Source organism: Abramis brama (genome assembly GCF_963993115.1).
Source record: "Abramis brama genome assembly, chromosome: 5".
Lineage (NCBI taxonomy): Eukaryota > Metazoa > Chordata > Actinopteri > Cypriniformes > Leuciscidae > Abramis > Abramis brama.
In genome coordinates, this window is record NC_139967.1 from 1,073,164 (window position 1) to 1,097,341 (window position 24,178).

Consider the following 24,178-nt stretch of genomic DNA (forward strand, 5'->3'; position numbering starts at 1 on the left):
TTTTTGAGAGCCTGATTACAAAAACAAAATTCTCACAATTAAAATCCATGTCTCAAACACACGATTATAATGTTCTCATGATAATTTTCTGTAGCCGATATGACAGACTTGCGCTGCACATGTTGCACTGAACTGTATTTTCCTTTTTTGAAGTGATTCTAATCATATTTCAAGCAGTTCATAATCATCATGTTGAACAGTGCGCATCTGAAGAGTCTCAGCTGAAGGAAATAATACATTAATTATCGGCTTTAATATATCGGACAGATTGTATTATCAGGCCGAAAACATTTAAAAAAATGAACCGATATCAGATGATACCGATATATCATGCATCTATTAAAAACATTATTAATTTTTCCTTAATTTGTCTTAAGCTTGGTAACACAACAGTTTTGTTTGTTAACATGAACTACTGATAAACAATATTAATACAGCGTTTATTAATCTTTCTGCATTTACGAATACATTATTAATCAAAACAATGTCCTTCCGGTCCGACACACACCGGTGTTGTTAAACCGCTAGACGTTACAGTGTGGAAATAAGAAAACAAAAGTTAAAAATCATGTCTTATATTTAGTGATCCTGGTTCCAGAAACATTCATTAAATAGTGAACACAAACAACGCAACGGTGTTTCCTTCTACCTTCGATTTATTTCGCAAGTATAACAATTTATAGTGTGGAAAACTGTGAATTATTGCCAAGACTGAACAAACACTCGTGTATATTTACAGTGAGCTTGTGTTGATCTGAAACACTGTAGAAAGTTTTCCTGACGTGATTTACCTGATGAGGAGCTACTGTACTCTGAGGACATGCTGAGGCCTCGAGTCCCACACACACATGCAACACAAGAGTCCGTCTGAGACACACACACACACGTCATGAAGAAGAAGAAAACAAGGCATCTTGTCAACAAGAACTGAGACACACACCAGTCAAAAGTTTGGGATCAGGAAGATGTTTAATGTTTTAAAAAGAGTCTCTTCTGCTCAGCAAGGCTGAGTTTATATGATTAAAAATACAGTAAAACAGTGAAATATTATTCTAATGTAAATCATCTGTTTTCTATGTGAATATACAGTAAAGTGTAATTTATTCCTGTACATTTTCAGTCTTCAGTGTCACATGATCCTTCAGAAATCACTCTAATATGATGATTTGATGATCAAGAAACATTTATGATTATTATCAGTGTTGAAAACGGTTATTTACATTTTATTTCAGGATTCTTTGAATAGAAAGTTCAAAAATAACCGCATTTATTTTAAATAGAATTTTTTGTAACATTATAAATGTCTTTACTGTCACTTTTGAACAATTTAATTAATCCTTGATGAATAAAAGTATTGATTTATTTTATTTATTTCCCCCCCCAAAAAAAAAAAAAATTCTTATTGACCTCAAACTTTTGAACGGAAGTGTTTAATGTTACAGAAGATTCTATTTCAGATAAATGCTGTTCTTTTCAACTCTCTATTCATCAAAGAATCCTGAAATAAAACGTAAATAATTGTTTTCAACACTGATAATAATCATAAATGTTTCTTGAGCATCAAATCCTCATATTAGAGTGATTTCTGAAGGATCATGTGACACTGAAGACTGGAGTAATGATGCTGAAAATTCACTTTTTATATATACACTATATATTCATATAGAAAAGAGCCGTTTTAAATAATAATATTTCACAATATTACAGTATTTTTTGGTATTTTTAATCAAATAAACTCAGTCTTGATGAGCAGAAGAGACTTCTCTTAAACGCATTAAACCTCCTCCCGAACGCAAGCCTTCGACTGGTAGTGTAAATGTTACGTGATGAACACACTCAAATCATGCGCTCTTCTTTAAATCATGAGAATATAAAAAATGTCAAAATCATAAAGCATTTTCAAAACTGCACTGAATATCAAACCTCATGGCACGATCACAAGACGAAAGAATAGAAAACTGCAGAGAAACTGAAGGTGCGTAAAAACAGAGCGAAACATCTCATTTGTTCACAGTGGTTTGAACGAGCAAATCGAATCATCAGCGGAGTGTCGATTTACAATCCCAGAAATCCCAGCTCCTTCACACACACACACACACACACACACACATTTACAATGGGTGGAGCTTGTGTCAAACTGAGATGTACGTCATCCTGAACTGGGGATAAAAGCTCCAAGAACAACTAAAAAACACTCAAATCAAATAAAACAGCTCTCTGCTGTCAGAGACGCTCCGGACGGAGGAAGAGGAAGAGGAAGAGTTAAAGTGAAGTTCAGCCTTCAGAGCCGTGACACGAGAAGACTGCGAGTCCAAACGGGTCACATGACCCTCATTTCTTGGCTTGTTTGGCGACCATGTTCCTGGGTGGAGTCACGGGACGGCTGGAGTTTGGCTTCTTCTTCTCCGCTGGCTTCAAGATCTGCAGGACAGGAGATCAACACGTTACACTAGACCGTAAAAACAAACAAATACACAATAAAGCCCATGTAAATGACAGGGTTCATACAGATTCTGTAAAATGAAAATCCTGGACTTTCAAGGACTTTAAGCACTACTTTTTTTAGATTTCAATGGATACAATCAAACAATATTTGTATTATTTTATTAGTTTTCTTACTGAAATGACATGTATGGTATTTGATGTTTGACTTCACAGAGCGCTGTCAGCACTTTAACCACTGAAGGATATACTATGACAAAGATATCGCCTTCCTTATTCAAACTCATTTTTCCCCATGAATATATGATTGACCTGAAGAATAAAAGTTGTATTATAGACTTGTATCATAAACTTAATATCAAGCTCATAGCTCTATTTATTATTATTATTTTTAATAATTCAAACACTTTTGAAGTGCCTCTTCATAAATATGGGATTTCCATGAACTTAAATTCCAAAAAGTCAAATTCAAGCACTTTAACAAACCCTGTTTAAATAACTTGGACGTTACAGGTCCTGCAACCGCTCAGCATTTCTTTTACGTTCATCACAAGTTAATTGGTAAAACTTTACAATAAGGTCTCATTTCTTATCTTAATGCATTAACTATCAATTTATGAATCTTTGTTAAATGTTAGTTAATTATAATACAACTGTTCATATTAGTTCACAGTGCACTAACTACTCTTAAAGTCCCCCTGTGGTGTAAATCCAGCTTTTAATGTTGTTTATGTGTGTATGTGGTGTTTTTAATCTGCTTTAAGACAAACCATGTGTAAACTCATAAGTCGACTCCATTGCTGAGTATTTCCTCCTTAAAACTGCAGTGAACCAAAGACAGTCTCAAAAACACGCTTTGAAATCGCTGGTGTTTCTGACGTCACAAACTACCTTGTAACCAATCAGATCAACGTGTGATCGTCAACCAGTGGATCTCTGAGCTGAGGGAGTGAGTGGAGGCGGGGCTCATTTGCATATTCATAGAACCACGCATACTAAATGAGGCGAGTGGATCTCTAGTCTTTAACATTGTTTTGATTTTGTTAAACTAAATCATGATTCATGTACATCATTCATTATAATTAAATCTGTACTCATAGTTTAAAATAAAAAAATGATTTAAATTACATTGTCATCACCTTCTGTCATTTGTTTTAAAATAGTTTGTGGTGTATTAAATTAATTTTTAAAACCGTTTTCATCAGGAACCACAAAATATTATGCAAATGCAAATTGTGATTTAAATATTTCTAATCAAAATGAGCATTTAAATAAAAATCACCAAAAACTAAATATGGTAACACTTTATTTTAGTGTATTTACTATAGTAATAATTATAAATTATGCATAATTACATGCAACTAACCCTAAAGCAAACCCTAACCCTACAGTGAGTACATGTAGTTCATTAATATTACTCAGTACTTGAGTTTATAATTACACTGTAACAATGACACCTAAAAACAAAGTGCAACCCACAATATTCTCACAAATAGTATGATTTCATAAAAATTGAATGCATAATGATATTAAATGCAGTTTAACAGCATTTTGGATGGAGTACAGCGAGGTTAAAGTCATCAGAGGAGTTTAACGAGCGTCTCAGAGAGCAGGAACGTGATCTTTTAAAGAAGTATTGCTCTTCTTAGCTCATGTTAAGGTAGTTAACTAATGAACCTCTGTGTAAAGTGTTACCCAATCATCAGAGGAGTTTAACGAGCGTCTCAGAGAGCAGGAACGTGATCTTGCGCACCTGAAAGGAGCACATGAGTGTCTCGTCTACGCTCATCATGGCTCCGGCGTTGTCGAACTCTCCACAGTAGTTGGGCGCAGAGAACAGAGTGACCAGCTGACGCTTGGCGAAGAACTCGTAACCGTCCTCCACCACCTAAACACAGCAGACAAGATCAACTTCAGGCTCTCTATAGGAGATAGCAGATCCTAGAGCTAACACACTGCACTAAATGCTTGCTTTTAGTATTTTTATCTCGTTTCCAGTCCATATATCTAAACATTCTTAAATCAAGATGCATTTACTAGATGAGTAAAATGCCATAAGATATTATGTCTTGTTTTCCGATAAATATGTTAAGTGAGTTTGAGCTTAAAACAAGCGAAATGATCTGCCAATGGGGAAAGAAAAATAATCTCGTTTCTATTTGAATTAACATTTATTTTTCTGACCCCATTGGCAGATCATTTTGCTTGTTTTATTTCTTATCAGGAAACGAGACAGAATTTATGTCATTTTACGGTTACACTTTATTTTAAGGTCTCATTGTTACAGTGTAATTATATATTTAAGTAATATTAAGTAACTACATGTACTTACTATAGGGTTAGGGTAGGATTAGGGTTTGGTTGAGGGTTAGTTGCATGTAATTATGCATAATTTACTGTTATTACTATGATAAGTACATGTAACGTGTAACAAGGACACTGTAAAATAAAGTGTTTTTCAGCATTATTGCTCAAACCTGAAACTGAATCTGAATGCCGTCACTCAGACTGGGCCGGCGAACAGGAAAGAGAATATACCGCCTTAATTTGACTATTCTGAGTCTTTAGTTTTGTTTCATAGTATAAATGTTTTTATACTAATTCATTCATTAGAAGTAAATCATCTGATCTTTTGATTCAAGTCCAAGTTTCAAATATTTGATTCACTGGATTATATAAATATGGTCATGACCAGGTGATTATTTACAGTGAAATGCATAATTCGCCTGATTTAGCTACTTTATGATATTAAATTACTACTTGCTCAACTCTAGCCTGAAAACCACTTTATTTTCCACACACAATTAGTTTCTCTAAATGCTATTTTCAGATGTGCTGAAGTGTGTGTGTGTGTGTGTGTGTGTGTGTGTATGAGTGTATATAGATTAGTGTTTAGGGAACACTCACTCTCACACACACACACACACACACTCTCTCTCTCTCTCCCTCCCACACACACACACACACACACACACACACACACACACACACACGGGTCAGTATGATGTGTTTAGGATCACCTGATCTTCTGATTCGAGTCCAAGCTTCAAATAATAAATGAGATGAAGTATTTGATGCATTGGATTATCTTAATAATAAAACGACTTGATTCACTGGATTATATAAATATGGTCATGACCACATGATTATTTACAGTGAAATTAATTTTTCGCCTAATTTTCAGCATCACAGCCACTTCATGATATAAACGACTCCTGTGATGTACAGCTTTGGAGAGCTCAACTCTAACTCTGAAAACCACTTTATTTTCCACACAATTAGTTTCTCTAAATGCTATTTTCAGATGTGCTGAAAAGTGTGTGTGTGTTGCTGAACGCTGGTGAGTCACTGGATTACAGTATGAGTGGATAGATTAGTGTTTAGGGAACACACACACACACACACACACAGATATAAGGAGAGTCCTCTGAAAGTACGGAACAATGTCGAGGTGTCGGCTGGTTTCTGCTCTGGGTTCAGTTTCACTTTTCCAATAACTTGACGTTGATGTAACGCGAGACTGAGGGACTCGCCCAGCAGAACCAAACTCACACACACACACACACACTCGCCCAGCAGAACCAGCCGATCTGCATAACACCAAACCCAGTAACAGCGAGAGACCGGCTGACACGCACAGGGACTAGTCATGGTCTAATAATAGACTAGTTGTCTTTATCTCTATGGTTAGTCGGGGATAAACTCAAGACACTTCTCAAAGGGGTTTTACTATGTTATCGATTCCATAAAATAAAAATTCAAGAGTAAGTTCAGAGTTAATTTTGTTGTAAAAAGTTATTAATTTAGTTCATATATATATATGGCTCAGTTCAGTTCTCATATAATGGTGTCAATGCAGGCGGATCAATAATATTGTTGCATGTTAAATTAAATGTTAAATTTAATGTCCCCAACTATGTAGAATGTAAATGTGTGCCTTGAATAAAAGCGTCTGCCAAATGCATAAATGTAAAAGCAGAATCAGAAGTCAGACTGGGTCGGACTGAAGTGAAGGCTGACCTGGTGGGCCCTGCAGATCAGATCCAGGTCATGTTTGTGCAGGAACTTGGCCACCACCTCAGCTCCGAACGTGAAGGACACGCCTCGGTCGTTCTCGCCCCATCCCAACACGTCCTTATCCGGGTCGGACCACAGAAGGTCACACAGGAGACCCTGATCCGGCACATCTGTGGGTCTCATGATCCTCCTGATCTGCTCCATGGACTGCAGATCTGGAGACAGACCTGAGGAACAGCAGAAACATCAGTGGCTTGAGACGTCATGCATCAAGACTTGCATCTTGGAACCTTTTTCAAAGTCCCACCCATTTCAGACCCGCTCTCGAGCTCCAAACACTGTTCTTGTGCGAATGAACGGGTTTTCGGTGTTGTGTTAGCGGCCGCTAAGTTAATAACCAGATTTTCCCCTGGTGATCACACTGTGTCTGTGCTGTTCTTTCGGCACGCCTAAGAAATCTATTCGACGTCTCCAATAGACCCGATTTTTCCCTAAAATCAGACACTTGTGGTGTAACGATCCCCTCATGTCACGATCCGACACTGAACTCACGATCCGATATTATTGCGATACTCCAAGACACATGGGAAACGGTCAACAAAAAAATGCACTGTTGATTAAAATGCTAAATTTGGTTTTACACTGTGTGTGTAATGGCTCGTTTCCACTGAGCGGTGCGGTACGGTACGCATTTATTTGCATTTCCACTGTCAAAAGATGTGAATGGTACCAAAATGCCGAACCGTACCGTACCACTTTTCAGGTACCCTTCCATTGGGGTTCCAGCACAGCGGTACGGTACTAAAGGGCGGAGCTAGACTCACTACAGGACGCTGATTGGTTGACAGAGAATCGTCACTTGCGCGTGCTACAAGGGGAATGACAACATAAGCAGCGCCATTTTTTAATATACAGTTTAATATAATACTGTTACTGTGTCACGAAATGTAATTACGAGTTTTTCAGGCAAGAATGTAGTTGTTTAAAGCTCAAATCTGTGGTTTATTTATAAAGATGATATTTTTTCCCCCGGTTGTGATCCATGGGATCAGCGGCGCTCGGCACTCATGTTTCCCGGCTGGATGAGCCTTTCCTCGGCTAGTTCTTCTGACGTTCGCCGCTGACTCCGACGGTAGTGGTTAAACATGAGATATAATTGGTCTTGTGTAGACCTAACGGGCGATCTTTGGTCTCGTGAATATATAATTCGTTCCCTGTCAATCGTTTTGGCTGAGGGCTAAGTTTAGTTTCATATTATAGGCTATTTGTATTTAACTTTACTGTTGTAATGTTAGACTAGAGCGCTGCATTTGGATATTTGACTGAATTGTTTGCTTTATTTCTTATTGTATAGCTTCTTGTACCTTTTACTTAAACTTTTATATTGGCTATTATTGATAAAACTGAAATTTTACAAAAAGAAATATGGTTTCTTGTCATTTTTTTATTACAAGATTATCACTGATGTTTATTGCAACATTTGTACAAATGCATATATTGCCTGGAATATGTTTAAAAAAAAATGTATTTAAACGAAAAGAGGTAACGTTAGGGTTGTGTTTTAAATTTTGTTTTGTTATAAATAGAATAACGTATAACGTGCAGTGAATAATCAATATGCGTTGCGCATGAACCACATTTGTGTCCCTATAATGTTTAATTTATTTAAATGAAAACGAAAAAAGGCAGAGTGGTGTTTTATAACATATTTAGTTTTATTGTTGCTTAAAATGTACATACGGAGTAACAGAGATAACCGGAGTAGCAGAGCGAGCTGAGGGACGCTTTAAGAGCGCGCTGTACATGTAGGAGTCGCACATGGCAAGTACAAACTTTGCGTACTTGATATTGAGAAAAGCCTAATGTCGGCGCTTGTCTTCTTGTGACAAACATGTCGAGGAGCAAGAACAAGATCTGCTGTATATCATCCATTGTAGTTTACTATGTTATTCTTCGCGCGAAAATGACGTCGATCGAAACACCACGCCTATCCAGTAAGGGCACTGTTGGCAGTGGAAACGCGAGCCAGATCATGGTTAACAGACCCGAACCGTACCGCACTGTCCCGAACCGTACCGCACCGCTCAGTGGAAACGAGCCATAAATGAACAGGCTTTTGGACTCGGTGCTGAAACCCAAAGCACAGGACAATAAAGACGCCAGAATAACAATATTCATGATTCTGAAGATGAAAACACTGAATTATTTTAAATGAATATGCTTGTGCTCTTTCACTGACTAGATATAATTAAAATAATGTAAGACACTTTTTACTGGTAACAGACATGTGGCATTATCAGGCCCACAAATATTCCCCCACTGCATTATTATACATATAGTCGTTTAATGTAGTACTGACATTAAAACTCTGAAAACGTATATTTTTTGGGGTGAACTATACACTATACGTATGGCTGCATTTTTGTATTGCGATATATTGTGACACGATATATGTGACCCTGGACCACAGAACCAGTCACATGGGTCAATTTTTTGAAATTGAGATTTATACATCATCTGAAAGCTGAATAAATAAGCTTTCCATTGATGTATGGTTTGTTAGGATAGGACGATATTTGGCTGATATAAAACTATTGTAAATCTGGAATCTGAGGGTGCAAAAAAAATCGAAACATTGAGAAAATCTCCTTTAAAGTTGTGCATTTGTGTTGGCGATTGTGCTGTATTCACTCACACAAATACATGTTTTATATATTTACGGTAAGAAAGTTACAAAATATCTTCATGGAACATGATCTTTACTTAATATCCTAATGATTTTTGGCATAAAAGAAAAATGGATAATTTTGACCCGTACAGTGTATCGTTGGATATTGCCACAAATAAACCCGTGCGACTCGTGACTGGTTTAGTGATCCAGGGTCACATATTGTTACACCCCTACTCTGCATTCCTAGTTTGTAAAGAGAAGCGAGGCCTTCTAGCGCTGCATCTGTTCAGGCACTGCATGCGATACGCCTGGGACTCGCACTGACTCACAAACGTGCTCATCAGGAACTGATGAAGTCAGAGGATTACACACCCAAAACATTTAGTTTCAGTAAACACAAAAGCAGATGTTCAGGCTCATTTACATCATGTATTATCACACAGAGAAAGATCATCAGTGTTGAGGAATAAGTAACTAACTTAAATTATTTCAGTAGCATTAGGAGCTCGGCTCACTTTAGAAAAGCCGTTCAAACAAACATTAAAAAAATTTTTTTTTTTAAATCATAAACACTCACTGTTTTCAATTTAGTTAAATTTGTGTGGTTCTGCCATATTAATTGCCTGGTATATAATTTATAAATCAGTAAATTATATTTACAGTTAAGTTTTTTGTTGGTTTGTTTTTAAATTCGAGGACGCATTCAATTGATCAAAAGTGAGAGTAAAGATACTTATAATGTTACAAAAGATTCTGTCTCAAATAAATTAAATTCTATTCAAAGAATCCTGAAAAATAAATGTATTAAAGTTTCCACAAAAATATGGACTGTTTTCAACACTGATAACAATCATAAATGTTTCTTGATCATCAAATCATCATATTAGAGTGATTTCTGAAGGATCATGTGACACTGAAGACTGGAGTAATGATGCTGAACATTCAGCAGGAATAAATCACAGGAATAAATTACTTTACTGTATATTCACAGAGAAACAGATGTTCTAAATAATAATATTTCACTATTTTTACTGTATTTTTGATCAAATAAACGCAGCCTTGGTGAGCAGAAGAGACTCTTTAAATAACGACCCCAAAATTCAGAAAATATTTTGAAATGTATATTTTTTAAAACTAAATGTCCAGCAACAGTGTTTATGAAACTAACTTGTAACATACAGAAAAAGATTAACACACAGATTTGAGATTGGACATCAGACTTGTGTCTAACAAAGATGTCCTTGTAAAATGTGACCCTGGACCACAGAACCAGTCACATGGGTCAATTTTTTGAAATTGAGATTATACATCATCTGAAAGCTGAATAAATAAGCTTTCCATTGATGGTTTGTTAGGATAAGACAATATTTGGCTGAGATACAAAAAAAAAAAATCGAACCATGAAAGTTGTTCATTTATGTTGGCGATTGTGCTGCATTCACTCACACAAATACATGTTTGATATATTTACGGTAGGAAATTTACAAAATATCTTCATGGAACATTCCTTAATATCCTAATAATTTTTGCCATAAAAGAAAAATCGATAATTTTGACCCATACAGTGTATCGTTGGCTATTTCCACAAATATACCCGTGCGTCATGTGACTGGTTTTGTGGTCCAGGGCCACATATGTGTGAACTTTAATGGATACCATAAACACTCCACGTAGCAGAAGAGTCAGCAGGTGAAAGTCTCTCTGGGATATCTGGAGGTTTATCTACGAACACCTGTAACACACACACACACACACACACCTCCGTGACAACAGAAGATCTTCTCATCAACGATGGCAGCGATCGGCAGACAGTTGAAGCAGTCCGTGAACGTCTTCCAGAGCTTGATGTTGTAGCGTCTCCTGCCTAAAACATACAACCATAAACATAAGCTTCAAGGTCTATATAAATATGAACGGTACAGTGTTGAGTGGTTAAAATGTAAATGCAGAAGAAGACTCTACAGGGACAGAGTCTGCTAAAAATACACACTCAGAACTGCAACAGCGCTCAATAATTAATTCTGCTCGGCGGGAGAGTCACACAGTTGTTTAAAGTGCACATTTTATTCTTATTACAGATAAAGACTTTAACACAGTCAAATCAGGTTATGCGTTTGCTTCTGTTCATGTGGAGATGTGTGTTAACATGAACATCTATGACGCCTTAGGCTTCTAGCAGGATTACAATATACAGACAAACAATCTGGACACTTTAAACCAGGAATGCAATTGCAATATAATTTTGCATTAGTAGAACAATGTTCTGCTAATGCAAAAAGCAATTATATTATTTTGATTGTGTGTGTGTGTGTGTGTGTGTGTGTGTTTATAAAACATGAAGGGCCCTATAGAATCCAAAATTCCATTTTGTCTGTTTTATTTTTTCCCAAAATTCAGCTTTTTTTTCTATTTTCTGGATCCTTTTGAATAAATTAAATTTGAGTAATTATCAAAAGTTATGAAACTTAATTCAACAACAGTTTATTTAAAGATAACAAAAATTAAGGCCCTATAAAATCCTTTTTATTTGTTCCCAAATTCCATGTTTTCAATCTTAATATTTCTGGTTTCCATTTTAATGGTTTAATTGAATTTCAATAACCAGAAGGTATGTATAATCAATTGAATTAATCATTTATTTATAAATTTATTTATTTATTTGTCCAAATGAAATATTTTTTTATTTTGTTGGAAAATTTTCTGGAATAATGGTTTAATACAAATCATGAATTAATACAAAAATGCACAAAAATTCCTTTTATTTTTTGGAAAACGTTGCACACAACAAACGTTTACTGCTACAATAAAAATAAATAAATAAAAATAAATAAATTGTTATCGATATAACAAGAATAATGTTTTAATAATTGTATTACTTTGACTAGTTCTGTACAATAATAATATATTTCTGTCATAATTTCTTCAAGTTAAACCAAACTTTTATTTATTTTTTATTTTACTATTGGCATATAGTTGTGGTGAAGACATCAGAGTTTCAGTGTAAACACCACGAGCGTCACGCATGCTTATTAATGCACTCATTAACACGGATATTCATATTCATAAAACACTCTTTTTGTGTTTCGATATTCACAGACACTAGTCCATATTATAATAACAGCCCTACTTTTCATTCAGTTATCCAAACTCTGACATTCAGGATTCCCCAATCACGGGAGTCTCCTGCTCACTCACACTCATCGTAGAAGCCGTAGATGCGGTTGATGGAGGCGCACTCGTGGTTCCCCCTCAACAGGAAGAAGTTCTCCGGGTATTTGATCTTGTAGGCCAGCAGGAGGCAGATGGTCTCCAGAGACTGCTTCCCTCGGTCCACATAGTCTCCCAGGAACAGGTAGTTGCTCTCCGGTGGGTATCCTCCGTACTCAAAGAGCCGGAGCAGGTCGTAGTACTGGCCGTGGATGTCGCCTGTCGGGAGCAGAGCGTCTCATTTACTGAGCCGTCAGAAATTACTGTTTAATGCATTTATTTATAGGCGCCTTACGTGACACTCGAGGACACCTTACATGCAGATAAAACGCATAAAACTATTTGCAAGCAAAAAAAATTAAATAAAAAAAAATTATAATAATAATAATTCACAACAGATCGGAGACACATACAATATCACAGACTTTGTGACATGCCTAAAGAGATGCGTTTTCAGACGCATTATATTTAAAGCAGTCGTTCACTTCAGAATGTACATTTCCTGATTATTTCCTCTCCTCACGTCATCCAAGATGTTCACGTCTTTCTTTCTTCAGTCGGAAATAAATGAAGGTTTTTGAGGAAAACATCCCTCATTTTCTCCATATAGTGTCTTCAATGGGGTCCAACGGGTCGAAGGTCCAGATGTGAGTTTCAGTGCAGCTTCAAAGTCTCGACACGATCCAGCCGAGGAATAAGAGTCTCATCTAGACAAACCAGCCGACATTTATAACAGAAATAAACATTTATATACTTTTTAACCTCTAATGCTGGTCTTGCTCTAGCTGTGATGAGACACACATTACGTAATCAGGTTGAAAGGTCACGCGTGTTCCGGCTCATAAATGTAGAGTAGGGAGAAAAACTCCATCTCATTTTCCAACTTAATCGTCCGACATCGTTGTTTTACCTTTTATTTATTTATTTGTTTTGTAAATGGCGTTTGACTTAGTCTTTGCACGGCTTTGTAAACACTGGGTCTGTTCTTACGCCTACGTCACGCTTGACCTTTCAACCTGATTACGTAATGTGTGTCTCATCACAGCTAGAGCAAGACCAGCATTAGAGGTTAAAAAGTATATAAATGTTTATTTCTGTTATAAATGTCGGCTGGTTTGTCTAGATGAGACTCTTATTCCTCGGCTGGATCGTGTCGAGACTTTGAAGCTGCACTGAAACTCACATCTGGACCTTCGACCTGTTGGACCCCATTGAAGACACTATATGGAGAAAATGAGGGATGTTTTCCTCAAAAACCTTCATTTCTTTTCCACTAAAGAAAGAAAGACATGAACATCTTGGATCCCGTTGGGGAGAGGAAATAATCAGGAAACTAATTCTGAAGTGAACGACTCCTTTAATGACATGATGTAACTGCAATCAAAGTGATTACATGTGTGAGAAACGACTGCTCGTCTAACCAGACCATTACATTATGCTACTCACCGCAGATCTTCAGAGGCGCTTCCAACTCCAGGAGGATCGGCTGGCTGAGGAAGATCTCACGGGATTTCAGGCACAATCCACGAATCTCGTTCTCCTGAAGCTGGACGTTCTTGCCAGGCTTCGATCCTCTCACTGCAAACACACACACACACACAGAGTTAACCAGAGTAGAAGTTCGGCTCTTTGACCCTCTCGACAGGGAAATACAAGAAGCGAAAGCAATAAACGATTATGTAATAGTGATTATGTTACGGATGCATGATATATCGGCATAAAAAAGGAAAATACAGTTCAGTGCAACATGTGCAGCGAGTCTGTCATATCGGCTACAGAAAATTATCATGAGAACATTATAATTGTGTGTTTGAGACATGGATTTAATGGTGAGACTTTTGTTTTTGTAATCAGGCTCTCAAACATTATATAAAAACTTGGATGCAGATTTATCAGCTGATATATCGGTTATCGGCTTTCAAATATAAAGAATTATCGGTATCGGACAAAATGTTCATATCGGTGCATCCCTAGATTATGTTTATTACACTCAGTGTTGAAAAAGACTGGACTGCATCTGATGTTGTTTTAACAGTGTCCCTTGTACACATTAATATTATTTTAGTATCATTTAAATACTATTATAGTATTTTTTTACATTTTGTTGTTTTTGTGATTTTTATCAGTATATATATATATATGTATATATGTATGTGTGTGTGTGTGTCTATATAGCTTTTATTAATAGTTTTTTCAGTTTTAGTTATTTTAGAGCTTCAAGTTAAACTAAACGAAAATGTTGCTTTGGCCACTAGCTGCAAATAAAATGTTTTTTTGTACTTTATTTCCTGTTAACGTAACAAAGTAAACAAAATGTTCTTTTATGGGTTTAGTCAACAATAATAACCCCAGTGCGGACTACAGCTGTAAGATAAAACCACAGATGTGAACAATTCAATTTAGTGCCGTGAAACGATTAATCGCATCCGAAATAAAAGTTTGCGTTTACATAATATATGTGTGTACGCTGTATAATTATTTTGTATATATAAATACACACACATGCATGTATAAATGTAAGAAATATTTGCATGTATATACATTTATATAATATATAAATATTTTATATATAAAATAACACATTTCTCTTAAATATACACATGCATGTTTGTGCATTTATATATACAAAATAATTATACACAGTACAGACACATTTTTTGACGCGATTAATCACGACTAACCATTTCACAGCCCTAACTCAGTTCATCAGAGCATGTCTGATGATCAGCCAAGCCTTCAGTAACCAGCAGACGTCATCATCGATGTGATGGTCTGGTTAGTTGAGCAATCGCTTCCAGTGCTGCAAACCCAAGCCCAGACAAACGACATGAGCTTGCAGGAAACACTGAGGCATTATGTAGATAATCGTGGCACTTCTGTGATCCACTGCAGCCCAGTGGCACTGGGTTATACAGCATCACTTCTCGTCTGCAAACGTGCCCTACTTGCACAGGATCAAAGTGTCCTACAGGATTCATCCCTAATGTGTAAAGCAGTCTGTCCCGGAAAACACACGGATCATCCCCGTTTCAACGCTTTCCTGCTTCGCAATGTTGGCAGATTTCAGATCTGGTTTTTATAGCGCTCAGGGAACGGTCAAAGCCGGGCCTGTTACTGCCCAGCTTTTCTATTTTTACCCCATGTTTTGAGCAACTGGCACACAGCTCTGGACGGAGGCTTGTTTTGCTGGTTACTGGGAGTTAGGGACGGACGGGTGGGAGGACGGAACATGCCGTGCAGAAATCGCCATTTACAATCAAAATCATTTTCCACTGAATAACCAGCACAAATAGCATAGAGATTCTATGATATAAAATATTACATAACTACCAGGATGTATGAATTGATTGAATGAACTATATACACACTAGTGTTCAAAAGTTTGGGATCTGTAAGATATTTAATGTTTTTAAAAGAGTCTCTTCTGCTCACCAAGGCTGCATTTATTTGATTAAAAATACAAAATAAAACAGTAATATTGTGAAATATTATTACAATTTAAAATAACTGTTTTCTCTGTGAATATACAGTAAAGTGTAATTTATTCCTGAATTTTCAGCATCATTACTCCAGTCTTCAGTGTCACATGATCCTTCAGAAATCACTCTAATATGATGGAACATACCGTACAGATCCCAAACTTTTGAACGGAAGTGTATATACACACACACACACACACAGGTATAGAAGAGGAATAAATGAGTCATTTACACCGTATGAGTTTCCACTGGCCGCCTGCATAATCTCATTACGTGAGAACGAACCCTCACACACACACAAACAAACACACACTCACACACTCTCTCTCTGTCTGTCTCTTTCTCTCTCTCTCTCTCTCTCTCACACACACAGACGAAGGACTGCCTGACACACACTCCACACAACAGGGCTGTAAGAGTTATAATAGCAGCCACAACAATCAGCAATGGGCTCTTTTAACGAGTGCTGAGAGACGCTATTCACGAGATGATGTCAAGTCTCTTCATCACCGTTAGCTGGAACTTTCTCAAAGGAATCGTTCACTAATAATGAAAACGCCACAACGTCACACGCAACCGGTTCTCGTGCGTCTAGTAAACAAAAAGTCATGATGGCAAAATCTGCACCATAAGCGGCATATTTTAGAACATTGTTTATATGATGAGAACTTTTTTAACCCCTTAAAGGCAGGGTAGGTAGAAATGGTCTAAAAATTTTATTTTTCAAATTTGTTTAAACTTTATGTACATATCAATACATAATTAAAATGTAAGTACTCTGAAAAAGAAAGTATCAAAATCGAGTGTCTGTAGACCTCTCACGACTGTTTTAAAGACATCTCATTATTTCCATTCACTCCACCCCCTCATTTCTGTGCTTCTTCCAAAGCCACGTCCCCAAAACACATGAACGCGCGACTCCGACCGCTGAGCTAGAGGACGCATTATTTACCTGAGACAAGCGGAGGGGAAGGGGCATTTTTTTGCCTGGTTTGCCTTCACTAACTGCATATGCCGGTACTGTAAATTTAGATTGCTCTTTCTCTGCCATTGTTTTGGTATTCCTAGGTTCAGTGCCTTCTTCTTCTTCTTCGATAGATTTTATTGGCAGCTTGCAAACATAGTGCATTACCGCCATCTACTGGACGGAGGTGTGATCAGGTTCCGTGCCTCTCGCACTCCTCAAATCAAACGGTCGCGCGCAAGTGGGTAGGTGCTGTGTGGCAAAAGGGTGGTTGCCATGGTTGCGAGAGAGTGACAGTCGCCTAAGCCAATCCTTTGATTCGTCCCGAATCGAAATAATGAGCTGTGTTTAATACAGATTATACGGTCTAGAGTCACTTGATTTTTATACTCTTTTTTTCAGAGTTCTTACATTTTAATTATGTATTGATATATATAGAAAGTTTTAACAAATTTGGATCTTTAATTTTTAATAAATCCTACCTACCCTGCCTTTAACTGTCACCAGCCTTTTTGATAGTAGATGTGAAAATGCACTATCCAAAAACTTAAATGGTTGCAATTCAAGAACGCTTTGGAATATAATGGTCTTGTTTTAAAGAAAACACTCGTAAAGTGAAAGCACTTCAAAAAATGAAGGTTTGAAAAAGTTATGGAACTTTAAATTTACTGTAAATCAAATGTACTGTACTAAACATTTATTTTATATAAAAATATATATTTTACAAAATAATTTTTACTCTAAAATCAAAGACATATATCTAACCAAGTTGTGTTCCAAATTTGAAGTTGATATCACAAAAAAGTTTTTGTTTAGGCGCTGTACCAAAACCAGCCACCAGGTGTCGTCCATATTCCTCTTTTTTCTTTATGCATTCTCCTGTAACGAATGAATACGTTTCTGTCCGGAAAATCACTTCTGTCACAAAATATGGAAAACGGCAAATATGGAACCTTGAGACTCTGACCTTTCCGATGATACGCGTTTTGTCAAGATTATAAAAGTTGAGATTATAAAGTAGTTAAAATAAATTTTGTAATATGAAACCTGACACCCCCCCCACTAGGGGAGGAGCCTGCTAAAAGAATTTAAAGTACCGTTACCATGGTTACGCAACATCCAATTTCAAAATGGTTTTGCAGAGGATGAATTTTGAGTTCATAAGCTTTCGAATGATGCCTAATTAATGATTACTAAAATATGATACGAAAAAAAAATGACAGAACTTTAATTTTTGAGTGAACTGTCCCTTTAAATACTGATAGATTCAGTTATATAAAATATAATGGAGTTTTTTTTTTGTATTGTCATTCATCTTTTGTTTTCAAGTATAATGCTGTCACCTTAACTGAGATCCTCATTGTTCTGCTGACAGACAAACACTGCTCTGAACTGTTAAATTATATAATCTGCTAGTTATGTATTAAAAAAAACTAATTGCTCCCTTAAAAAAGCTTGAAAGCATCTTCCCAACACATCAGGAGGATTAAGGCCATGGTGACGGTGCTCGTGCGAGACTCTGATTCACTGTTCCTCACAGCAGCTCCACTACAGAGAAAACACAGCTGAACATTCACTTCAGATCTGAAACACACTTCAGAGTGATTAAAACACACTAAACGTGGAGCAAAGCCACTGAGTTTAGAGCTTTACAATCAATCAAGCCCAAAGATGATATATTATTTAGTTTAGTTTATTTCATGAATGTGGACGTGAAGCGTTGCATGTGTCCCTCCCTGGAATGACACACACATTCCAAACTGCACCTTCCCACACACACACACACACACACTTACACAAACACAAGTTAACTCACAAGTTAAACGACTACAGAGCAGCTTTCTGAGATACTGTAATAACTAATGATGGAACGATACCCTGATGTCACGATACACATCCCGATCCTGAACTCACGATACCATATTATTGCGATACTCCAAGACACATGGGAAAATCCACTGTTGATTAAAATGCTAAATTTGGTTTTACATTGTGTGTGTAAATGAACAGGCTTTTGGACTCGGTGCTGAAACCCAAAGCACAGGACAATAGAGACGCCAGAATAACAATATTCATGATTCTGAAGATGAAAACACTGGATTATTTTAGATGAATATGCTTGATCTGTTTCACTGATATATTTAAAATAATGTAAGCCACTTTTTACTGGTAACAGACATCTGGCATTATCAGGCCCACAAATATTCCCCACTGCATTATTATACATTATATATAGTAGTTTAATGTAGAACTGACACTAAAACTCTGAAAACTTGAATTTTTTCACACACAGTAATTTTTATTTTGGGTGAACTATCCACAATACATATTGTTGCAGTTTAGTATTGCGATATATTGTGCCAGCCCTAGTGGAGAAGCATCTTTACGACTGGCTGTGCAATTATTCAATTTAGATGTTTGGCTTCCAACGATTATGAAAACATTATGATAATCGAAGGTAAAACAGCTCTTAAAGGGACAGCAGCCTAATAAACCTGCCAGTCGTTCACTACTGATGATCAAACAACCAACGACACACAATCACTCACTGTTCATGAGTCAATCACTTCAGTAGCTTTAATAAGCATTAATCTATATTTAATGTATACAGTTATTACTTAATAATTTTTTTTAGTTATATACTATTATTTAGTTATATACACATATACACACAGGAGTTATCAGAATTGTCTTATGTTGGCTGTTAGTTTGTTTATTTGTCCTGTTTATTTTGTAAGCACATGTATAGTGTCACAATATGTGTTTGCATAATTACAATAAAAAAATAAAAATAGATTTAAAAATGTAAATCCTTCTCTTTTTTTTGTAAGTGCACGTTTCATTTCTTGAGCTGTAAATGTGCAAAATGTGTAATAAAAACACTGCCTGACTACAGATTCTGTGCATTCCTGCAAATTACACTGAGCAGAATACACTAAAGTGATAAAAGCACATGATCAGGTGTGGGATGAGTGCGAAGAGGAGCTACTCTTCATCCTGAACACTTCAGTTCATGACTGAGGAGAACTCGAGTCCGCACCCATGATGAGCAGGCGAGGCGGGTCCTGGCAGCACACCCGCGTTATGTAACGGAGACACTGCCAAGGGAACAGCAGCATTAGCACTAAGCGGCGCGAGCACATATAGGTGCAGTTAAACACACCGCCAGGTTTCTAGGCTGTATAGCAATAAACATGCAGGCGGAGCGTCTGGTGCCGTATGAGCTCTGACGAGGTGGAAAAAACAGGGAGAGGTTTCTAGGGAACATGTACCAGCTGGATGGACATACCCTGCGCAGAGTTAGCACACATCCAGGCGTAGACTAAACCCAGCGTTCCCACACCTCGGCTAGCTCAACGACCCTTTCAAGGACTTTCCAGGTCCAACACCCTCAAACTCAAGGACTTAATGTGAGGACACACTTATTGTGTCCAACAACAAACGTTGAGGTTCCATCGCAGTGGTTTCATGCGCGTGAACGTCAGGGAAACACACAGTAGCTCACGCGGGAAACACTGAACGTAACTGACGTAAAGCTAGTGCGCGTAGGCCACGCGGTGTTGGTGAAATAACACATTAGCGGAGCGGAGGGAATCATACGGAATTTTATCCAGAAAACTTCTTGCACAAAATAAATTCAAGATTCACAAACTTTCAAGGACCCGTGGGAACCTGTGAATCTTACGCTAGGGATGCACCCATATGAACATTTTGGCCGATACTGATATTTTTTTTTTTTTTTTGAAAGCCGATAACCGATATATCAGCCGATAAATCTAAATCCAAATTTATTTATAAGTTTTAAGAGCCTGATTACAAAAACAAAAGTCTTACCATTAAAATCCATGTCTCAAACACATAATTATAAAATTTTCTGTAGCCGATATGACAGACTTGCGCTGCACATGTTGCACTGAACTGTATTTTCATTTTTGAAGTGATTCCAATCATATTTCAAGCACTTCATAATCATCATGTTGAACAGTGCGCATCTGAAGAGTCTCAGCTGAAGGAAATAATACATTTATCGGCTTTAATATATCGACCAAATTTTATTATCGGGCCGATAACGGTAACATTAAAAATGAACATATATCGGCCGATACCGATATGGTGGCTGATATATCGTGCATCCCCAGTATTTATGTAGCATTTGAAAATCTAATAATATTTTTTTAGTATTTTTTAGATAATATATTTTCAGTATTGAATTAGACTTAAAATTATTAGTTAATTTAATTTAGTAAATTTGGTACTTTAGTATTTAAAAAAAATGTAAAAAGTTGGTGTAAAGTGTCAAGTCATGACTTGATCGTAAAAGTTTAGTTTCATGTCTGTGAATTAATTGTTACTGCAGACGTGAACTGTAATGTTTATGGTTAATTTGCGGGCCATAAGCGATATAACATCATTAAGATGCACACAAAGAATTTCTATATGTAATTATGTAGGAAATATTAAATATGAACATATATTATCTGGGACTATTAGCAGAATTGTATACCATGCGTCATCTTGCTCAGAGAGACAGAAATAATATTTCATCAATAGTGCTGGGAAAAAATTAATCGCATCCAAAATAAAAGTTTGTGTTTGCATAATATATGTGTGTGTACTGTGTATAATTATTTTGTATATATAAATACACACATATGCATGTATATATTTAAGATTTTTATTTATATATATATAAATTATTTATATTTATATATAATATAAATTATGTATAAATGTATATACAGTATATACATGCAAATATTTCTTAAATAAATACATGTATATTTATATATACAAAATAATTATACACAGTACACACACATATATTATGGAAACACAAACTTTTATTTTGGATGCGATTAATTTTTCCCAGCACTATTGATGGTCTTTATGTCCAAATTTCACAGCGAGCGATAATTAGCCAGTGAATCATTTAAATTAAGTTACTGAACTAAATAAAAACAATATAATCTAACACATAATTACACAACCATGGTGAATAACTGTAGGATACAAGATGAATTGTTATATGTGCATACTTGTAAAGAGCATAAATCTGTATTCATATTTCAGAATAAGCACTATAGTCCTATACGTAACTCGCTCGCACTTTTAATAAGCAGCGACATTTCTCGAAGAGTAAAAAAAACAATCAATCCGATCAAATGTATAATATCAAATGGATTAGATACGGTTTAAACCAGCCCATACAATCCAAATTAGCCTAAATATCAATCATATTTGATATTCATACATAATCATACAATTCACTCCAATTACACATGACTTTATTATTCCGACTGTGCTATTAATGCGATCAAAATAAGATTATATTAGGAGGATTATTATTATTATTACTGCTTATCAATTGATTTGCATGATTCAAGGTGTGCATGTTCTATTCTTTAATGCAGGTGAATTATGAAAATCCATGTTTGTGTGTCAAATTATAATTATGAACAACATTTCTATATTACAATGTCAAAAACTCATGCAAAACAATGTTTATGATCAGTAAAAATAACCTTTCCACCAATTTCACAGCTTTTTTGTTCTGCATGAAAAAAAAATCCTAAGAGGACAAAAGTGTTCCCTGATTGATATAAAGCACAAGCACAATCAGTGAGTGGTGTTACGTAAATACATATTTTCATGAATCAAGTATTGTACCGTATACAATAAAACAATAACGTTACTGCATAATCACAGGGTCCACTCGCTGATTCATTGCTTTATTATAATGCATTGCACACAATAAAGCAATAACATTATGAAACAGTTGTATAATAAAACTATAGGCCTAGACTTGCAATAGAAACAAAATATAATACAGAACTCAGGAGTGAGAGTTTATAGTGTCTGTTTTGGAATTAGTCATTTCTGAGATATTTAAACTGTTTTTCACTAAATTACTTCTCCAGATGTTTGTGATTACTGCATGAAGAGTTGTTTAAAATCATTTTACAAGAGATTACCAGGGATGCAACGATATGAAAATTTTGTCCGATACCGATAATTCTTCATATTTGAAAGCCGATAACCGATATATTGAACAATAAATCTAAACCCAAATTTTATATAATTTTTGAGAGCCTAATTACAAAAACAGGTTTCACCATTAAGATCCATGTCTCAAGCACACAATTATAATGTTCTTATTATAATTTTATATCCTATATGACATACCGATATGGTTAGTTTTTAAGATTACACTCTCAAAGAGCAGCTGAACTAAACTGGCAAACACACACATGAACTCAGGCCTGGAAATGACTCAGTGACCGAGTGACTCTGATTAAACAGTCTTCTACATCGTCAAATCTGTTTAATATCACTTTGTCAGTATTGTATAGCATATTTTTGTATTTAACGATGCCTTAAAGGGAGATCACCAAGTCATTTACTCGCCCTCAAGTTGTTTGAAACCTGTATAAATATCTTTCTTCTGTTGAACACAAAGGAAGATATTTTGAAGAATATTTGTAACCAAAAAGTTGCTGTACTTTCATAGTACTTTTTTTTTCTCTCATACAATGGAAGTCGATGTTGTTTTGATTCCCATATTCTTCATAATATCTTCTTTTGTGTTCAACAGAAGAAAGAATTTGAGGGTAAATTATGGCAGTATCATTTAATTTTTTGGGGCGAACTAACATTAACACAAGACGTAACGTTACTGGCTCAAATCACAGTATATAGACTGAGTTTTATGGCATAATTCTGAAAATGCCTCGTATTCATAACTTCAAATTCGCAAACGCGCCATAATGTCGTCTATGGAGAGAACTAACGTTACAGACACTGTACATTGTGTATTTGACACACAGCCACTGATGTCAATGAGGAGCTAACGCTCAGCTAACCCTGTTAGCTCAGCTCGACAGCTCTAAATACGAGCCAGATAGCTGACTAATCAGACATATACATATTCATATACTACAATAACAACGATTCTGTAATTATTTACCTCATTGTTAGAATATGTTAGCCGTTGCTTGACGTGAAACTTACCCTCGAGAAGGCGCTGAATGATGCTGTCTATGTTGAGTTTGTCGATGTCAGCCATGACTAGCCGAATAAAACACAAACGCCACCACTCAAAACACACCAGAAACTACAAATAAAAGTATTCCGCTTACAAATAAACAGATTTATTACACAAAAGGTAACAAATCGCGGGTTTGAGCGGGCCGTCAGACGCGCGTGCTGCGGTGGAGAGGCTCACCGGCTCTGCGGAAGGACACACATTACAGCACATTCAGCAACAGCACAGCTGCTGTAAACCGGCGCGCGGATGAATACAGCACAGCTGCACGAGTGAGGAAAAATAGTGCGGAGGAAATGGGAGGGAGCAAAGCCGACTTTCACAATAATGTGTGACGTTGAATGTTAATTGGTATG

The 24,178-nt window shown here is 36.3% G+C and overlaps 1 protein-coding gene across 2 annotated transcripts; it reads right to left on the bottom strand.

Moving 5' to 3' along the window:
* Positions 1–421: 421 nt before the first annotated feature.
* ppp1cc (protein phosphatase 1, catalytic subunit, gamma isozyme) lies at positions 422–24,057 on the bottom strand. Of its 2 annotated transcripts, XR_014606291.1 has the most exons (8): positions 23,789–24,057; positions 13,784–13,915; positions 12,326–12,556; positions 10,890–10,994; positions 6,463–6,686; positions 4,196–4,330; positions 1,626–2,421; positions 422–1,139 (listed from the first exon to the last, which is right to left on the bottom strand). XR_014606291.1 is itself a non-coding variant. In XM_084114943.1 (7 exons), exons 1-7 carry the CDS (start codon positions 23,841–23,843, stop codon positions 2,332–2,334), a joined length of 972 nt encoding a protein of 323 aa, XP_083971069.1. In that variant the 5' UTR covers positions 23,844–24,057; the 3' UTR covers positions 422–2,331. The 2 variants fall into 2 exon arrangements, 1 of the variants encoding a protein (XP_083971069.1); XM_084114943.1 differs by having other exon boundaries at positions 422–2,421.
* Positions 24,058–24,178: the final 121 nt, after the last annotated feature.